Below are 20066 nucleotides of genomic sequence, written 5' to 3' on the forward strand. Positions count from 1 at the left end.
TAAAACAGTATTTGTTGCAGGGAGCGCATTGATGGACAGCAGGCACAGTCACTTCACTCAACAAGCAGCGAAGCTGCGCCCTGCTAATCCGACTCCACCATCACCAGTAAGAGCTGATCTTTTTAGCTAGTGGTTCTGGAGAGGAAGGACAGCCTCGCAAGCTAGCACCGGTTGGTGTCATAACTGATGATGCCCCTACTCGAGGCTTCTTGCCTACCACAACTATCAGAGGGTGTTCTCGCCCCCTAGAAAGAGGATAAGGCAGCCTTCGCTGCCCATTGGTGGTCTCAGCAGGCACCGGATTAGCATTAAACTATGTTATTTATCGTGGAGCAGCCGTGCTCTTCTAACATGTGAAAGAAGCCCATAATTTCTTCATGGATGAACCAAAACTGCTTCATGTTACCCTCTGCGGTGTGGATTTGGAGTAAGAATGTTAATAACAAAAAACATTTTTTTTTTTTTTAATATGGCACTAGCTTCTGCAGTTTTTAATTTTCATAGCGTCGCAGATTTCTGGTTGCTTCTGCCCAACTCAAAGGCACTCATTACTTTGGAAGAATGAAAAACTAGATGCAAACAAGGGAACTCCTCAGCAGGCGTGGTCTGCTCCCCTGTACTGTTTACAGGCTCAAGTCTTAAGGATGGATGCATTCATGCAAGCTCAAGCAACATGTGCATTTGGAAGTGTTGCACGTGCGCTGGATCTTGGCGTTGTTAAGTCTGTCCTTTGCTAGAGTCTGCAAAAAGTATTTTCTCAGATGAGGTGTATGTGCACCACAGGTCATAAAATATACACGTTCTTTGCGGTCAGTGCTCGGAGATGCGAAAAAAGTATTTCACAGTGCAGAGTAACAATCCTAAAATCCTGGCTGAACAGATCAGTCTGCAGTTTCACACGTTACACTTGTGTTAGCTGCATTATGTCATGATCTATTGTCAAAGGTGACCTGCTTTGTTTAGAAGAAACTGAATACATTCTGATTTAAATAGTGTATTCTGCAAACATGACCCAGCTGTCTCCACTGCCCAGTGATATGATCAAATGCTTTCAGATGTTAAGTCTACAGAAAGTTAAACACTCCATTAATAGGATTCTCGTAGAATGGCCTGTTATTCATTTGTCCTACAGGTTCGGAGGTTAGGAAGCATTCTTGAACTGCAGGAGGTCAGATGTTTACCTTTCGCTTTCGTCCCCAAGTCAATCTCTCCGCTCTTTAGCCCAGATTCAGGGTCGGCTTTAGTGCTGGTGGCGCCCTGTGCGACAATGTTTGTTGGCGCCCCCCCCCCCCCATGACCTCCTCCAGCACGGATTCTCTCACTAGCACCCTTTAACAGTGACCAAGTCTCCATAACCACACCCTCTCAGATGCATTGAATTAGTTCTATAGCGCCACTCATACCAGTGTAGGGTGTCCGAGCATTTTGCATCACACACACATTACACAGCGACAATCAATCATATGTGTGTAAATCAGTGTATAGGAAATGTTACATAAGCCAAAGGACTAAAAGTGTAGGAGTCACGTCATCCATACTGGTACGCAGTATAGTTTAAGAGTGCTTGGTGTGGAGAAGCACAAACTCCGAGTCGAAAAAGAAACAGCATATTTGGGAGTTTTCTTTAATAATAAGAAACCATTTCTAGCCAAATTAACCCTTTTTGCAACATTAATCAATGTTCTAATAATGTATACTTTGCAGTGTGTATGCAGTTCTAGGATGAAAGTTAATAGCTCACTATTCTATATTAGGGCTTTAAGTTATAAATTGCAAGTAACAAAAGGATGTCTCTTTTGAAAGCAGTAACCTGCTGATCGGTTTACATCACACGCACTCTGTAATCTACTGGGTACACGTTCTTTGCAGCAGGCATATTAACCCTGTACACTAACTTCACCTAAGTCAAAACCTCAACTATACAAAATGCTGATCTCTCTCCAGGAAGATAATTAATCACACTTGACATTTATGTGAGGCCTGGTAATTGCCGGGGGAAAGAAGCGCTGCAGCGGGTGCTTCAAAAGCATAATAAACTTTCAAACACGGCCCCCCAGGAAGCCAGAACCCGGTGCGGTGGCACCTGTCGCACCGCCCTAAAGCCGGCCCTGCCCAGATTGAAACTTTGACGAAGCTCATCAGTTTTACCTTGCATTTTCTTTTCAGAATTGATGAGGATTCGATGCATTTCTCCAAAATATTCTCCTCAGTTTTCTTTGTGTTTGAAGTAATCTTTTTCCAAAATTTTAGGCTTTGACAAATTTATACTTTCAAAAAGTGGGATGTTTGTCTCCATGTTGGAAATGAATTTTTTAGGACTTACAACTGAAGCTGACGGGTGCCTATGATTTTTGATGACCTAATTTTATTGGTTTTTATTGCATGTAAAACCACAGACGAAAATACAATCACGTTTAATGTGGCACAGTGAGCACATGCATAAAATGTTTAGTCCTACAGCTCCAAACATAGTCCCGCCATTTACCCCAAATCTTCTCATGTTTCTGATGGCATGGATTGGCTTTTCTTTTTGGACACACAAGTCCACTCCTGCCCGCCATTCTGCTACCGAGGGAGAATTTCTGGAGTTTCACTTCCAAGATACTAAACAGGAGAGATTGTTATGGACAATAGGAAAATTAATTCTGCTGAACCAAAACATTTTGCAGGTCTCGGTGCTGCCCTCACAGGTTAAAGGGTGGAATAGTGTATTTGAAAGCAGCAAAAACATAACTATAAGTAAAGCGCGGGTGCTGCGATTATAGCAAAAGTAAAGAAATAGAAAAAAAATCTATTTCTTTACTTTTGCTATAATCGCGGCATACGCGCTTTACTTTTAACGTTAAAAGTAAAGCGTGGGTGCCGCGATATAAAGACAGATGGCGGCTGCGCGCATGCGTGCGAAAGAAGGAGAGGCATAGCTGTGCACGTCGTGCGCACTTGTGCGCGTAATAGCAAGCTGGTGGCCGGCAAAAGCCTGTGGGTAGCACTTTTAAAACCAGCTACTAAATTTCTCGCCAGAGCAGCGCATGCGCTGGCTCTAGCGGGACCTAAAAAACATCTTGAAACTTTCATGGTCTCAAATGGCAAATCTCATCAAAACGATTGGGAACATTAAGGTCCTACAGAGGAGACGGACACCCATATGAAAGCCCTTTTAGTGCGTCATAACAGGCGACTCAAGTAGAGGGCTGATCAGGCAAAGCGTTGGGCATTGGGCAAAAAGAAAACAAATGAGACGGTTTGGCTTGAAAATAACACCTGTATTCACACCAGGTGACAAACCTAGACCAGCGGCGCAGCAGATGGATGCAATTTTGCTGTTCATCAACAAAGTCCACCACATCCAGCAGGAGGAAAAAAATATAAAGATTATTCCACTCAAACTCTACACCTGGAAGTGTAACTTGCAAAAGTTCGGGTGCAGGACTCTGCCCTTCTGTTGATACAGCATGTCCTCCCAAAGAGGCAGCCGAAGTGGAGGAGAGTTGCTCAGATCCATCAGACAGTTGTTCAGATTTGGTTGCATTACCAGACTCTCAGCGTCCAATCTGGGGCTCTCAAGAAGAGTTGGGGCCAGTACCTCTTGACCTTTTTCAGGACCTGTGGGATCAGCGGTAAGGGCGGGAATGCATAAATGAAGCCAAAGTCCCACTGCCGGTAAAATGCACCTCCTACGGAGCCGCGAGAGCTGAACTAAAGTGCGTAAAATGATAGACATTAAGCATTCTTAGCAGTAGTGAGCAGATCTACTGATAGCATGCCCCACTGTGTGGAAAATTCCTGAACCACCTATTGGATTAGATGCCATCTGTGGTAGGCAGGATGACACCTGCTGAGTTTGTAGGCAACCTCCTAGGTGACACACCATCAGGAGATCCTGCGGGAAATCTGCCACAGCCTCTAGACAATACACAGAATTGTACTTGTCCCTGGTTGTTGCAGTACCACATAGCAGTTGTGTTGTCAGTGCGGACATGATGTGCTTTCCACCAATGGAAGGCAGAAAAGCCTTTAAATGTCAAATGGATTGCCCACAGTTTCAGATGGCTGGCATGGTGACACTGGTCCACTGAAAACCAGAGGCCTCCACCTCACTCAAGTGAATTCCCAGCCCCAGAGATGAAAAATCCTTCACCACCGTGAGCTGTGGATGGGGCAAGCAGACTGGTGTGCTGCATGTCAGGTTGACACTTGCCATCCACCAATGAAGGTCCAGGGCAGCCATTTTTGATGTGTGGATACTGTTCTAGAGGTACCACCAGAAGTTGGGGCTGTTAGAAGGAGAAGCTTTCACTGCAGAGTGCACATGTGCCAAATGGCATGAGGCACCAGCAGTATGCACAAGACCAAAAAGCCTCAGAACCACCCAGGTGGGAACGAATGCATAAGCTTGAAATGTTGGGATCGTAGCTTGAATTTCCTAGACTCGCTGCAGAGAACAAGAGGCCTTCAGAGTCAACAAGTCCAGGATGGCCCCCGTAAAAGGAATTCCGAAACTGGTTTATGATGGGATTTGGGCTCGTTGATGGGAAAACCCAGTGTGGACGGCAATGAAACCCCATTTCCATGTGGCCAAAGAATAATTTGGGGCCAGCCCCCTTTACCAGAAAGTTGTTTTATGGGAATTTAGGTATGCCTGATCTACAAAGATGAGCAGCGTCCACAGACCTCACTTTGGTGAATGCCTGAGGGGTCGGGATAAGGTTGAAGGGCAGGATGGTGAACTGGAAGTGCTTCGACCCTACATCAAACTAAAGGAAACACCTGTGGGACTGCAGGATCGGTATATGAAAGTATGCACCCTGCAAGTTCAAAGACACTATCTAGAGTCCAGGATACCAGCCTGCAAGGACCTTAGTCAATGTCAACATGTTTAAGTTGTCTTTCTTGATGAAGGTATTTAGAAGCCTGAGATCCAATATTGGTTAGAACCCCATATCCTTTCTGGGAACTAAGGAGGACTGGGAGTAGCATCACAATTCTATGGTACCCTTCGTGAGAAGCGTCTGGACACCTTGGGCTAGGATGGTGGCATGTTAAGTTGACATCTAGCCACAAACTGGTGGAATATCTGGAGGGGTGGACAAAAAGAGGAGGGTGTAACAAAACTGAACAATTTGAATGACCCACTGGTCCAGAGTAACTGCCAGCTAGAAGGGCAGGCAAACTCATTGTTTGCCTCTTACCAGTCCCATATGATCCTTAGAAGGGAAACTAAAGTGGTTTGGTGACAGATGCCACTGGTGAGGAAGAGGATGATGGCTGCAGCATCTGGTGGTGTTCACGGCCTCTTCTGCCACCTGTCCCTGTGGAGGACTGCCTTTGTCTGTAAACCATGCAGTGGAGGAAAGTAGTTCCACTGAGCAGGTAGCAGTCCCACTATCCTTCGCGTGCTCCAGTGCTGAATATACCTTTGCTGTGGAGAGTCTGGCTTCATCAACAGGCATATCCATCAATGAAGTTTGGACGTATCCAGAAAACCTCGCAGCACAATCAAAACATGGCTTCCAACAACATTCATGCCGATGGCACGAGTGAAAAAGTCTGGAGTGCCAGACCAGCCAAGAGGACGTATTTGGCTACAACCTTGCCTTCATGTATATTTTCATCAAAATAAGCTTGAAAGTCTTCAGGGAGAACCGGCAAGCTCCTACTATGTCCCAGGTGAGTATGTATAACGGCCCAAGAGGCAATCGGCGTCTAATGAATGGTGAGAGAAACTAGCTGAAGAAAAAACTTTCGCCTAGAGCATCAACCTTCTTGGATTGTCTATCAGAGGAGCAGTAGGGAAAGCACTAGGGTTCACCTTGCTCCCCGAATGTTGAATGATAACTCTCCGAAGACAGATATTGTGTCAGGAAGGAAGGGTCTCCAAGAGCAGGCCTGTGGCACTGAGCATTCGGGCAACTCATAGGTGGTGCAGCACACAGTCTGGGCCAGACAGCCATAACACTCAGTCAGGTCCTCGCTAAATGGCAATAAGGATTCAGGAATTGATGGCCTGGTTTATAAAATTTCAGTGACTACGTTTATTTGATTTCCACCATGGGCAACTGTAAATCCTAAACCTTAGCAGCCCTGTGAAGTCTAAATCCAGTGCCTCTTTCGTCGAAGGCCAGCATGGAGCTGGGCACTACCGGTAGGCCTGCGGCAAAGGTCTGGCGGCAACAACGGGCTGCTCCCAGCTTGACACCTCTGAGGCCAAACTGGGTGAGTTAATGCTGGTGGAGAGCCAACAGGCAAAAGCCGAATTGGGGGCCTCAGTGGCGTATTAGAGGGACAAGTAACCATTTGTAATAACTGCATTGTCTCCCCAAGGGTCTTAATCTGCTATAGAGCTGGCAATAGCCTAGGAAACTTAGGGCACATCGGCTCCAATCTTGGAAATGGGTCCAAACAGGAAGATGACACCAGAGTTGGAGCTTTCAAGTGCAGACTGCTCACAGGAGCAGGAATGGCAAAACGGCTAAACCCCACTAGGCCTTTTTGCGCTTGTGTTAAGATGAGTCTTTGGACTTAGTCTTAGACCTAGCCGAGAACGGTGATCGGGTCCAAGACTGGGCTCAAGGCCTCAATTTTGCAACAGTGTTTGGCCTCGCACCCCCCAATGGCCTTCGGAAGCATCAGGGAGCATTTATCTCAGGTCTTGAGTTGGGTTTGGAGCCAAGGCATCAAGCAGATTTTGTGCTCGTCCATTAAAAATATGTGTTTCCTTCAGCTTCATCACAGCTTAAACCCTGTGGTTTTATGGGGAGGAATCCCTGAACACTGCAATTTTTGGCAAAGCTTGTGAATACACTGAAAAAATGTGGAGCAGAGCTCCACATCAGAATTGAAGAGCATGAAAAAGAGCTACTGCTGTCAGCATCCTAGAGTGGCACCTATATTTAGCTGTGTGTTGTCACTTCTAGCGGTGTGATGAAGCTACTACGGAGTCTGAGGGCTCCAGCTGCTGTGACCTGGGAGCTAGCTTTCGCAGAAAGTTTGATGGATCCATTATGGCACCTGCGAGGATTCAAAAGGTGAGGAATCTGAGGTTAGGAGTATCCATCAGAAACAATAACGATGTACTATGCAGAACACCATTCCAAATGACCCGCCCAGTGGACTGTTTACAGAGCAGCAATTTTAGAATGGCATTGTGCATTGTGTATCATTATTTTACCATTTCATGATGGTCAACAAGTTGCTTCTAAATGGGGCGGGCATGTTAAAGCAAAGATACACTAAGCACAGTACTGCTATGTTTAATTTTTTTTACGTACTTTGATGACAATCATTTGCCCATCATATTCAACCAGCAGCATTTTTTGTTATTCCTACTTTTATTCTTTTATCTTGTATATGGCCGTAAAGTTGCATTGTGTGTTTTGCTGTTGATGGGTGAGGGGAAGTGCAAAGAATGAGTGACGGAAAGAATGCATGATGAATTGTGAACGCCTAAGCTCAGAAGTGACTGAAGAGGCACTTTACATTACAAGCCAAGCTTGCTGGCATTACCTATGCTTGTTCTCAATTAGGTTTTGAATGTCAATGTGTGTTTGGCATGGTGAGGGGTGACAGACGTCAAGTAATTCTCTTCTTAGATGATGGACCGGTTTCAATCAGTGTGTGAGAGTTCCTGAGAAACAGCTACTGATATATATATATATATATATATTTTAACAATGGTCTAGTACAGGGCCGGCTCTAGCACTGGTGGCGCACAGTGCAATAATCATTTCTGGCGCCTTCAAACCCCATGACCGCCTCTTCGGATTCTCTCAGTACCACCGGGCATAAGTGCCCCTCATCTCTCCACTCATAAGTTATTGCTAAACACAGAGCCCCCCCCCCCCCACTGAGTTTGGCGCCCCCTCCACAGGTCAGCGCTCAGTGCCGCTGCACCAGTCGCACTGCCCTAAAGCCGGCCCTGGTCTGGTATGCTCTGCCACACTTCTTTCAGCCTCTCCATAGGACTTCGTGGAGGTCAGTACCTTTTGAGCCCTAAACAGATCTGTGAACATAAAGGTATTAGTTTTATTTAATCCATAAAACTCCTAGAAAAGAAACCGGGGCACGGATAGCCATTATTCTATTTGAATAGTCCATGAAAAAGTGGCGTGTAGGGAACGGTGAAGGCCAATATCAACCGGGATGAGGGAATAGGGGATGAGGGAGTAGGAAAGGAGGGAGTAGGAAAGGGGGAATAGGAAAGGGGGAATAGGAAAGGGGGGAATAGGAAAGGGAGCAGGAAGTTCAGGGTATAGTAGGGAAAAGGGGTATGTAAAATTATGGTTAGAGTGAAGGTGTGAAAGGATCAAGGCACTGGAGAGGGGGTGGGGCGAAGACGATGGGCAATGAAGCCTGTTGGTGTAGAGAAAGGAAAAGCTGAAAAGGGAAAAGTTGGGAAATAAAAGGTGAGGAAGAAACAGTGAGGACAAAGAGCTAGAGGGGAAAAGATGAGGACGGTGGATAGGAAAGTGATGTGTTAAAATGAGGAGGCTACACAAGCGAACACAGTGGGATCAGAGTACTCAGAAAGGCTAAGTACTGGACTTTAAGATGAGTAAGAACAGTGAATGGTGTGCATTACCCAAGGTGCCAGCATTTGGTGTCTCAAATACAGGGTCACTGGAACTAAGCAACAAGGAGGGACCAAATTATGCAGCAGGGTTGACAATTATGTGGGAAGAAAAGGCAAAATATGCCACAGAATGCGGCACATTTTGAGATAACCTTACTTCATTATTTTGACATTTTTCTGCAAGTTAACACTTTCTGGGCAAGGATTTCACGCCATTAGTACCAGTTGAACACTTCAATCCAATGACAAGAGAACTTCTGCAAAGGTCCTTCCACTGCACGGCAACAAGTGCTGCCGCATTTTGAGAACTTTTGATCCGTTTGAGCCAGAAACTATTCAGATAAAATCAGAAAATTATGCGGCACATAATTAATTATGAGGCAAGCGTGGCACACCCATAATTACCTGGAAAAAGGCACAGCAACAGAATCGCCTAATTCCAGTGGCCCTGCCCAATGCCCAGATGTTTACATATGTCAGAATTTTTTTTTTTTTTAATGAAAATCAATATAAAATCTACCATTTCCCTACATAAAGGGATAGTCCTATTGTGCACCTGATAAATGACACATTTATCACTCCTATTTCTCCAGTATCTGCAGCTACCTGCCTAATTCTTCTACAAACACCATTTACATAGAAACGCACAATGCAAAGACCCTCTTATAAGTGTGACTGGTCCACTATAGAGATGAGAGTTTTAGAAACGCAGCTGAGGGAATAAAAGGTCAAAGTCAATAATTAAGTAAAACAAATGAGTATTTCCCCCTTTTACTAAACGGGCAAGAAATGCCAACAGCAAAAAAAAACAAAAAAACACAAGTTGTAAAATAAAACTATGGCAAAATGTTTTAATAATCATCAAAGAATCAATAATATACATTTTATTTCAATAATAAATTACGTCGTGCTTATTTTAGGAACTGAAAAAGCGAACAAGTGTTCATCATGTAGTCCGCAACGCAAAGAAACATAAAAGTGCCCCTGTTTTCTTTTTTAAGTGGAAAGAAAACGTTTGCATTCGCTATACCTTCAGATATAAAATTGGAGGTGGCAGTCTCACTAACAATTTGGCCTGTCACTGGATGTCATGTCTGGAAATGCTTCACAAATACTGCATCAGTATTGATTGGTTGTTGCCTCTGTGGTTCATTTCGGACTTGACATGCCCTGAAGAAGGAGGTGGCGGGTGTGAGAGGGGAGTAGGCGGGATCAGTGCATCTTCTCAAAGCTCACTTGGAGCAGGGGCTGATCACTGTCGGGGTGGGCGGGTACACCAAGGCAACGTTCACTCGCTCGCTGCCGTTCTTCGGGCAGACGATTTCCGTCACTCCTTCCGGCCTGGGTTGACTCAGTAACTCTCCTGTAACCAAAGAAGAGACAAAGAAAAGAGAAGATGTATTTTATTAAACACCATAAACGCATCAGTCTAATAAATATTAACTGCAAGCTACGTCAAGTTGTGAAAAAAACGGTTATAATCCATAATAATTAGTGGTGTGTAAAATTTACATAATTTGCTTTCAGGCGATAACACAAAACAGGGGAAAAATGTCAGCCCTGCCAAGTACCACGCATCCGGCGTTAGACTAACACATTTTAATACGTGGTCCGCATTAAAATGCTTTAATCACGCATTTTCGGCACCTGCGGGTGAAGCAGGTGGTGACTGCAACCTAGATCAGAGCTGCATTTACAGCAGCGGCTAGCGCGGCTTTCAAGTGCTCAAGGTATGAGGGTGGGGCAGAGCCATGAAGTGGCTGCATAGCCGGCTCCTGCACTGTGGGACTCTGGGACAGGAGCATGTCTGTGAGCCCTGGAGTCAGCCCTGGGAGCCACTGCCTGCCCCCTGCTCTCTGTTAGCACCACAATCGCAGCAGAAGGCGTTTCCAGCCTTCCCCCAGCACTGCCCGCTCCGACCCTCTCTCCACCCCCATTATGGACCTTTAAATAGAGTATATCACTCCACTGGCCGTCCGTCTAGTAGTAAACTAAGCGTATCACCCCCCCCTCCCTTCAAGACTCGAGCAGTTTTAAAAGCTCATGAGCTGGACTCACGTTCTAGCGCTGTGTTATTCGGCTCCATAAGTTAACCTGGTGGCCCCCTCCCCACTGCTTCCGCCACTGGCAACTGCGAGTCAAGACAACTAAGTAAGGCATAGGTGATGACCTTTGGAAGCAAGCAGCGAACAGTATCCATATCTTCACAACAATGAAGATAGTTATGCGCTATATAAATGCAATTTAAATGTATCAAGCCCAGCCACCGCTCAGTACAACCAGCTGCACAGACCCTGTGGAAACGCCAGACACTCTCAGAATTCCATGGGAGGGGTGGGGGAGTAGAAGCGGGGGGAGGGGGGCCGGGGAGAGTGAGACCATGGCCCCTATGGGCTCGGCTTTGGCCACCGCATAGGCCCTGTTCCCCAAATGCCGAGGTAAGTAAGTCGCCCGTCAGTCATGTGAGGTTAGTGCGACACCCAAGCATGAGGCGCTGCAGCGGGAGAAACCCTGCCAGAGCAGTCATGGTGCGGAGCCTGGCACGCTTTAGGCACGTCCGCTGCCATGAGGAATTTGGCACGGGCAGTGCAGGTGAATGCGTATTAGGACGTAAACGTGAGGCCTAGGGCTAGAGGACCCAACTTAAGGAAGGATTAAGGGCTTCTGAAAATGAAAGTAGGGGTGCAGTATCCCACACCTCTTGTGCGAGAAAATGTGAAAAAAAGTGTGAGGCGCGGCACCAGTGCAGCCTTGCTAATGTACTTCAGTTCTGGCCTGCCTTACATTCTGCAATGCAAACCAGGCAGATTCACACACACTACTTAATTAATGTACGCAATTCATTCATAATTTCTCCAGCCTGCAGTACTGTTTAGTTTGCGGCTACATCTGAGCCCTGGTAATGTAATTGCAGCGGGTGCTGCAGGTAAAGGTTATCCTGCTTTTGAAAAGTTGTGTGTAATACTCCAAACTGAGGGGCATTTGCAGAGCTGTGTGTGACTCAATCTTGGAAAAAATTGCACGGTTATAGGAGGTACACTGTCAAGGAGAGTGAGTGAGAGAGAGAGAGAGAGAGAGAGAGAGAGAGAGAGAGAGAGAGAGAGAGAGAGAGAGAGAGAGAGAGAGAGAGAGAGAGAGAGAGTAAGAGAGAGAGAGAAAGAGTAAGAGAGAGAGTAAGAGAGAGAGAGAAAGAGAGTAAGAGAGAGAGAGAAAGAGAGTAAGAGAGAGAGTAAGAGAGAGTAAGAGAGAGAGTAAGAGAGAGTAAGAGAGAGAGTAAGAGAGTGAGAGTAAGAGAGTGAGAGTAAGAGAGTGAGAGTAAGAGTAAGAGAGTGAGAGTAAGAGAGTGAGAGAGAGAGAGTAAGAGAGTGAGAGAGAGAGTAAGAGAGAGAGAGTGAAAGAGAGAGAGAGTGAGAGTAAGATAGAGAGTAAGAGAGAGAGAGAGAGTGAGAGTGAGAGTGAGAGTGAGAGTGAGAGTGAGAGTGAGAGTGAGAGAGAGAGTGAGAGAGAGAGAGAGAGAGTGAGAGAGAGAGAGAGAGAGAGAGAGAGAGTGAGAGAGAGAGTGAGAGTGAGAGTGAGAGTGAGAGAGAGAGAGAGAGAGAGAGAGAGTGAGAGTGAGAGTGAGAGAGAGAGAGAGCACTAAGTGGTTCATGTTGAACTGTAGGGCATCAGGGTGCACGGGCGGGATGTAGGAGAGCTGACACCAGGCCCGGTTCCAGGATTCTTAAAGGTCTTAGACATACGGCCAGTAAGGGAAAGGTGACCTTAAATGTGGATGCAGGAGGTACCAGAGACAGAAAAATAGTAGAAATGGATTATTTAAATCAGAAGCAGTAGAGAAGAGGCACCTCAACTGTCAGATCTGTGCGTTTGGCTCCTGCAGGCCCCCTGCATCAGCAGCCCTGGCCCCCAGGCAGACATCTCTGCCACACAGGTGGGGCCCACGATTATAAATAAGGCTCCCTGGTTTCTCTTTTTACAGATTTTTACTGAACAATATAGACCGAAAACAATGTGTTTCTTCCTGCATTTATTTAAAAAAATGGATAAATACAGAAAATTGTGCTTCTTTTAAGTGATTCGCTGTGCTGTCTTTCATTAATTCTAGCTCAACAGCTGAGCAGATGGGCAGTATGGGAAATTAGAAAACAGGATGACATTTCTTTAAATAATGGCATATGTCAACATACATTTGTGGTATAATGCTAATATTTAGTGGATGTATTGTTAAGTAATATTTGGCAGCTTAAATAGCTAAATCAAGACAGGAATCAAAAAACAAGCATTGGCATAGCCAATAGGTCTCGCCTTTGGGACCTTATAAGTGTTTAGCCATGCAACAGTTGCATAACTAAACACTTATAAAGTCCCAAAAGCGAGACCTATTGGCTATGCCAATGCTTTTTTTTTTAACTGCTGCAATCTATTGAAGCCTCACGGGGAACATCAAAACGGCCGTACGGCCGCGAAAGTGATTGCGATCAAACATCAAAGCGGCCGTGAAAGTGAAAGTAATCATGGTAAAGCACGACGCGCGTGCCCGCGCACATGCACTGTAGCTCTAGGCTGGCCTGGTAGCACTTTTTGGAGCCCTCACAAAATGTCTCGCCAGACCAGCGCATGCGCTGGGTCACGCGAGACCTAATGAGTGCATGTCTATCAGTGAAATAAATATGGGAATGTACAGTTTTACAACTTAATTTCTTCACAAAACACAAAATAAATATGGATGAATACAGATAGTACGGCCCAAAAATAAATATGGATAAATACAGACAAATATTTAAACAAGCATTTGCAATGCAATCGGTCTCACCTTTGGGACCTTATATGTATTTAGCTATGCATCACAATAGCCTGGGTGCTGAAACTTCAACTGTTCTTTAACATGGAGGGAAAGTAAGCACCAAACTGCGTGACACGCCAGGTATGGGAAAACATGGAGAGAAATATTGCATTTCAGCAGGAAATGGTATAGTCCAAAGCACTGTTTTTAATATAAAATCAGGGCCTTCGGTGGTCATATCACTGAAAATACAAGATTTGAAAAAAATATCGTATGCGGGTGCTCGTGGAAGACAATTACTATGGACTGGAATCTAGAGAATGCTAAAGTAATTCTGGTATTTTACTAACCTCTGCTGGTCGTTTTCTATCAAGAAAGTTAAATAGAGGCAGTTGCCAGAAAATTTAAAAAAAGAAAGCCCCTAAGCACAAAGCAATTCTGGCATTTTACTGACCTCTACTGGTCGTTTTCTATCAAGACAGTTAATTAGAGGCAGTTGAACAAGCAGAAAGTAATTCTGGTATTTTACTGACCTCTACTGGTCGTTTTCTATCAAGACAGTTAAATAGAGGCAGTTGAACAGAAAAAAAGTCCCTTAGTGGAAGCAGACAAGTCCTAGGGAGTGATCTCCAGAGCCCACAATGTACATACACATATAAGTATATACTAAATTATATACAAGAGGTCTTGAACGCTCGACCTCAAAATAAATACCATAAAACCAGGAGCCATAATTATAAACAACTCATCAACCCTCTACGTGTGTATGGAGGGCAGCAAGGGCACCGGCTTGTGCTAGCGATGAGCGCTGCATTGCCTCGGTCTTTAAAAGGCATGACTGACAAGTTTACCAAACTCTGCCCACTGTTGACTGCAGCGGGACCCTCTGAGCTGCCTCTGAGTCCAGAGAAAGAGGCTCAGAGACTGCCTACCTGTGTGATGCCAGCAAGGCCAAAGAGTCCAGCACTGAGCAGCATTGAGGCAAATGCAATGTAGCAGAGCATAGCAGTCCACCACTGCTAGAAACCACTTCAGCTGAGCGCCAGCATTTCCCATCAATTGTTAAGTATCCAGTCCAGAAGGGGCGTACACTGGTTAGAGAGTGATGTCTCTTTGGAGAAGTGTAATTTGACATTTACCAATGAAAAGGAAGCGTTTGGATTTAATGATCAGACTTGTGGTAAAGTTTATAGCGTCAAACAGGGTCTTGCATTGTGATTTGCCCATAGTAGTGCAAGCAGGTGCAGTGGAGCAGGTGTCAAATTTAGAATGAGAAGAGATTGTGCAAGTGTATGGAAGCGTTTGAGGAGAGTCGATTAGTGACATTCCATTCCAGGTATTTTGTGGCAGTTTCAAGATCTCTTTAAAGCATCTTGTTGCTCAAGGTCACTGCTGATATTTCTTTCCATACACTTTATTGCTTTATTTTGCTTGCAAAAGTGTCACTTATTGTTGTTGAGTGTCACTCATAATTACACTGAAATTATAAAAATGTCACACCTAAGCAACCTGAAACCTTGGCAGCTATGAATTGTGCAAAATGCAAATATACATTTAGCGCTATATTTTAGGGGAAAATAGGCCTTTGCGTCCATTTTGGAATGCAGTAAAAATAAAAGGTGGCACCAAAAGCACACGTGGTGCGAACGACAGCTGCTCTATTTCTGGTGGTTCGTGTTATTCCTGCGCTCCCATGCTATAAGCTTGCTGTGAACACAGTCTAATTACACAACATAGTATAATGGCATCATTTCAGTATTAAGTTGACAAACAAATATGTTGGGATCCGTTTATTTTTGCAACCTATCCAGGAGTTATCTAAAACAGATCCTCAAATTCCTTTCATTTTTAATGTGAGAGTCTGAGTCTGCCCATCTTGACGGCAAATGGAGGATCTGAAATAGTTTTATTGAAATCACACTAGCCTGTAAGTAGGGCATGATCAGAAATGTTTGGCACAGCAACGCAATTGAAAATATGGTACTTAAACTCACACTAACTTGAGGAATCAGAAACAGCAGTTGCCTAAAAGTGGGGCATGTAGGATATAGGAATGTCTGAGAAAAAGACAGTAGTTCTGGTGAAGATGGCTGCCAAATGTAATTAGAGGTATAGAGGCACTTCATCTATGTGCGCTCAAGCTGTCAACAGTATCTCTCATTTCCTTGCCACTTGGCCTACAATCAAGAGATGGCAAAAACAACAATTGATGGACAGAATGCAGAACAATGTCATACATTCACCCCAGTACAGAGATCTGGGCCTAAATCCATTGTTTTTGGCTCACCATTTCAGTTTGAACCCAGCCATATGCAAATCAGTCTTGACCCTGTGCACAATGGGAATGGCTCAGCCCGAACTGCCGGGCCAGGTCATTCCTGGACACGAAACAAGCATCCTAGGACCAGTTTCGGGGTTTCACCCCTCATCAAGAGATTGCACCTTTTTAAGCAACAAAAAATTGCTTTTCGTGGTTTATTTCATCTACAAACAAATGATTTTTGTACATGATAAAAACACCATTAGCTATCTGATCTAAACCAAACGTACTTCAGGGTGAATTTAAGAACTGGCTATTTCAGCGTGTCTATACTATTCCTTGGCGCTCGCGATGGTTGCACTGAAGACTGCCAGATTGAGCCTTCCCTTACACTGACTAGACTCTTACTACTTTCTAGGCCACTGGACCTTTTTAGGTCTCGCCTGCGAAAGCGCTTGTGCTGCATGCGCTCTCGCATGAAAGCGATATTGTATACAACAAGGGGCTTGTAGCCTGCGCATTGCTTAACATTTGTTGGATTCATTCTCGCTCTTATTTGCTACCTTGTAAGTGGCCAGCGTGTGCTGGCTTGCTGGCTTCACTTCCTCTTCCTTTGGCTGATTGGTTTAGCTTGATTGCGGTCCTTCTGCTTATTGTGCTGTCATCGAAGCACTATATAAATTTTTCCTCCTTCCTGGTCATCCTTGTAGAACCTCTTGCCATTTATAGCTATGTTTTAATATGACACAACCATTTCTCAGAAGTCCTTTTCTCCTCTGAAATGAATGTGTATTGTGACAACAGATGTTCTCTGTTTTTATTGTGATGACAGATGCTATCTGCTTCCAAATGTATTTTCGCTACAACATCGTAATGGGCCGCAATTGCTTTCTTTATGTGATAGGATTTCTTGTCAAATGTCATTTTTTTTTCCTTTTCATGCATGGGGAGATTAATTGATTTGCTCAGAATCACAGGGGTGCCGAGACCTAACAAGCATTGGCAAAGACAATAGGTTTCGCGTTTGAGACTATTGGCTTAGGCATTGGCTTTTCTTCATGCTGTACAGCATGGGCGTTGCCAACTTTTACAATGATTTGTGTCAATGCTGATCTACATGATGACCGTATTCGTACATAAACCATAGCAGGCACATGGGTATTGCACATCAATACTTGATGTATCCCTAAAAAGTAGGTTACTGAAATATTTGGAAACATACCTGTTAATAAACCGGCATTCACCTACGTACAAAGGTCAAATTCAAAATTAATGGCATAATAGTATTGCAGAAAAGGCGCAGGCAGGCAAATTATTCTCAAACTAATAAATTAACAAATGAGTAATCACCATGAACAAACTGTACAAAGAATACTTATGGTGATAGTAAAGAAGGCAACTGTGGATTATGCTGGACTTATTTTGGGAGGAGGACAGGCTAGAACAAACTGAAAGCTTTTTATGGAGAAACAATGAGCCTTTTTTTTTTTTAAAGACACATTTAGAACATTGATTTCAGCACACTGACAACCCAAGGCCATGGAATTCCCAGAAGGGGTGCCTCGTTTCTCATTGGTTGAAATCGGAATGCAGGGCACGTGCAAAGCCGCAGCGGTGCAAACGGTGGCCCTGGGGAGTCCGGCATGGATGTCAAGACCTTTTGAACCCAGCCTGCCAACACTGATCTAACAACGGCATACGTGAATTCATGCGCGGTGAACAAAATGGCTTCCTGCCAAGACTGATAAATATTTTACAGCCCCCTTCAGTAAACAACTTCTATTCCTTTCACGGTCAGCGTGAAGATGAAACGGGAGTTGAGTCAGTGTCCTGGTGTGGACAAAAAAGAAAAGACAAGGCATACGTAATGCAGTAAACAAGAAAATGAAGGACAGGCTTAATGAACATTTCAGCAATTACGGTAAAATTTGAGAAATGCAGTCATTTCACCTAAGATCACGAAAACCGTCAGATGTTTGCCATCTCAAAATGGCAGTGGAATGCATGCCAACGTCTGGAGAGGAAAACAGAGGCAGACTTTAGGGAAATAATTGGATTTATTTTCCCTATTGCCTTATATTTAAGAAGAGACAATTGCAGGCGCTAGAAAGCTAAATGAAAGCAATATCCAGCTTAAAAAATTGTTAGTCTCCCACATGAATCGTGCTTGTTGCCATGTATGCGGAGGGGCAACTGAGTGCTAAAAATGTTATAGAATGAGGCGGTACACGCTCTAGTGCATGCTTTTATCCAAGTTTCTGAAGCTAAATGGTGCACCCTAACTATGCGTATACTAATACTCAGTGTGCTATATCAGTCATCAGGCCTTTGGTAAATCCGTGCACAGTTATTACGAACTGTAGTACTCTAAGATTGATTGCAGTACTCTAAAAAAACATAGTAGGCCCTAATTAGTCACAAACATATTCTTTCACATATTCTTTAACTTGGCCTCACGTCTCAATTAAATACAACACAACACTTTAAAAAAAATCCACAAATGGAGACCAAAGGTTTTACAGAAAAAAAAAAATCATATTGCGCTATATTGACAAATCTTGCATCCAACAATGTACATCACCATTACTACGCCATACATGCGCGGGTGCTGATGGGAGGACAACCACAACCATCTATTCTTGCATTGCCGCAAACAATGCACCTGCTAGGTCCAGGCCTTGTTTAATGCTACAATGAAGAATTAGCAAACCAAGTCTGCGGCAGACTTTTTTAGGTCTGGCCTACAAGATGGTGCAAGCTGTTTGTTTGCAAAAAAGACCTTTAGCCGGTTTACCCTGGGCTTGGAGCCCGCCCATTGCTTATCACGGGTTGACTTTCATTTTACTGCTTTAGTGGGATTTCCTTCTTTCTGCGTTTGCTCTTTCCCTGCAAGATAGCGTCTTTGCTTGTGTCATTTCACTACTCACTTTTCAAGCACAACATTTTTATTTGTGTTTAAACACTCCATAAGAAGGCACACCTGACAGACCTCCTGAGGCGGAAGCCGGGAGTTAGAACTGCCGCTCATTTGTTTATTAAAAATTGTGAATTGCTGCATATTTTTAAAACCCCACTTTCCCCTCTTCCCTCCTTCACGTTTTCAGGGCACTTACCTGCCTGGGGAGACGTCGCGCAGCCGATCTGAACGCTGCCGCGGTCCAAACACCTAAGGGAATATTGCCGCCATTGCCTGCTCGATCGCGGAGGCCACGCCCCCCTTGAGGCCACGCCCACCCCGAACCAGCATTTAAAGCGCTGACTACTAGCGTTTTATCCACACCTGACAGACCTCCTGAGGCGGAAGCCAGGAGTTAGAACTGCCGCTCATTTGTTTATTAAAAATTGTGAATTGCTGCATATTTTTAAAACCCCACTTTCCCCTCTTCCCTCCTTCACGTTTTCAGGGCACTTACCTGCCTGGGGAGACGTCGCGCAGCCGATCTGAACGCTGCCGCGGTCCAAACACCTAAGGGACTCTTGCCGCCATTGCCTGCTCGATCGCGGAGGCCACGCCCCCCTTGAGGCCACGCCCACCCCGAACCAACATTTAAAGCGCTGACTACTAGCGTTTTATCCACACCTGACAGACCTCCTGAGGCGGAAGCCGGGAATTAGAACTGCCGCTCATTTGTTTATTAAAAATTGTGAATTGCTGCATATTTTTAAAACCCCACTTTCCCTTCTTCCCTCCTTCACGTTTTCAGGGCACTTACCTGCCTGGGGAGACGCCGCGCAGCCGATCTGAATGCTGCCGCGGTCCAAACACCTAAGGGAATCTTGCCGCCATTGCCTGCTCGATCGTGGAGGCCACGCCCCCCTTGAAGCCACGCCTCACCCCCCTGGACGCTAGTCACAGCCTTATAAAAATGTGCCTTCCTTGGAAGCGCAGCGGACGAGTGCAGCGGGCGCGACGATTGCGCACCGAAGGCGCGCCTAAGGCAAGCCCGTCTGCGCCCGTCCGCGCCAAGGTAGGGCCATGGGCCCCATTTGCTGCCGGTTTCGACCCTTTATATCAGGATCAGCTTCCGTCAGGGCCTCCATACTCCAGAGAGGTGCTTATCCAAATAGGTAAGCAATTTGCCGACAAAGGAATACTGTCTTTATCACCCTCCTCTTGCCCCCGAGCTGATGTACTTTGTGATGATGTTCTGTATTGTGGGCTTTTAAACGTCAGGTCTCTGCCCGAACACTGCACAGAGATCCAGCTTCTGATTGACTCACATGTACTTGACATCCTCTTCATGACAGAAACCTGGACGCGTCCAGACTGTCTGGTCGATCCGGGATTCGCCTGCCCCTCCGGGTTTAAATTTATTCACATCCCTAGGCCCATTGGTAGAGGCGGAGGCGTGGGAGTCATTTTCAGAGCCTCTTGCAGCATTAAAATCCTTACTCTTGACCCTATTCTGGGCACCGAGCTATTAGGACTCTCAATTAAGACCCACGCCGGAAAC

The 20066-nt window shown here is 45.1% G+C and overlaps 1 protein-coding gene across 1 annotated transcript in view; it reads right to left on the reverse strand.

Annotated features, from left to right (window-relative positions):
* The window catches only part of MFHAS1 (multifunctional ROCO family signaling regulator 1), a 571050-nt gene that overhangs the window by 368537 nt on the left and 182447 nt on the right, over positions 1-20066 (reverse strand). Inside the window, exon 2 of the mRNA XM_085643040.1 lies at positions 9804-9932. Coding sequence (XP_085499166.1) covers positions 9804-9932 — 129 coding nt within the window. The remainder of the gene's footprint in view (positions 1-9803; positions 9933-20066) is intronic.

This window comes from Triturus cristatus, chromosome 2_2, assembly GCF_964204655.1.
Source record: "Triturus cristatus chromosome 2_2, aTriCri1.1, whole genome shotgun sequence".
Lineage (NCBI taxonomy): Eukaryota > Metazoa > Chordata > Amphibia > Caudata > Salamandridae > Triturus > Triturus cristatus.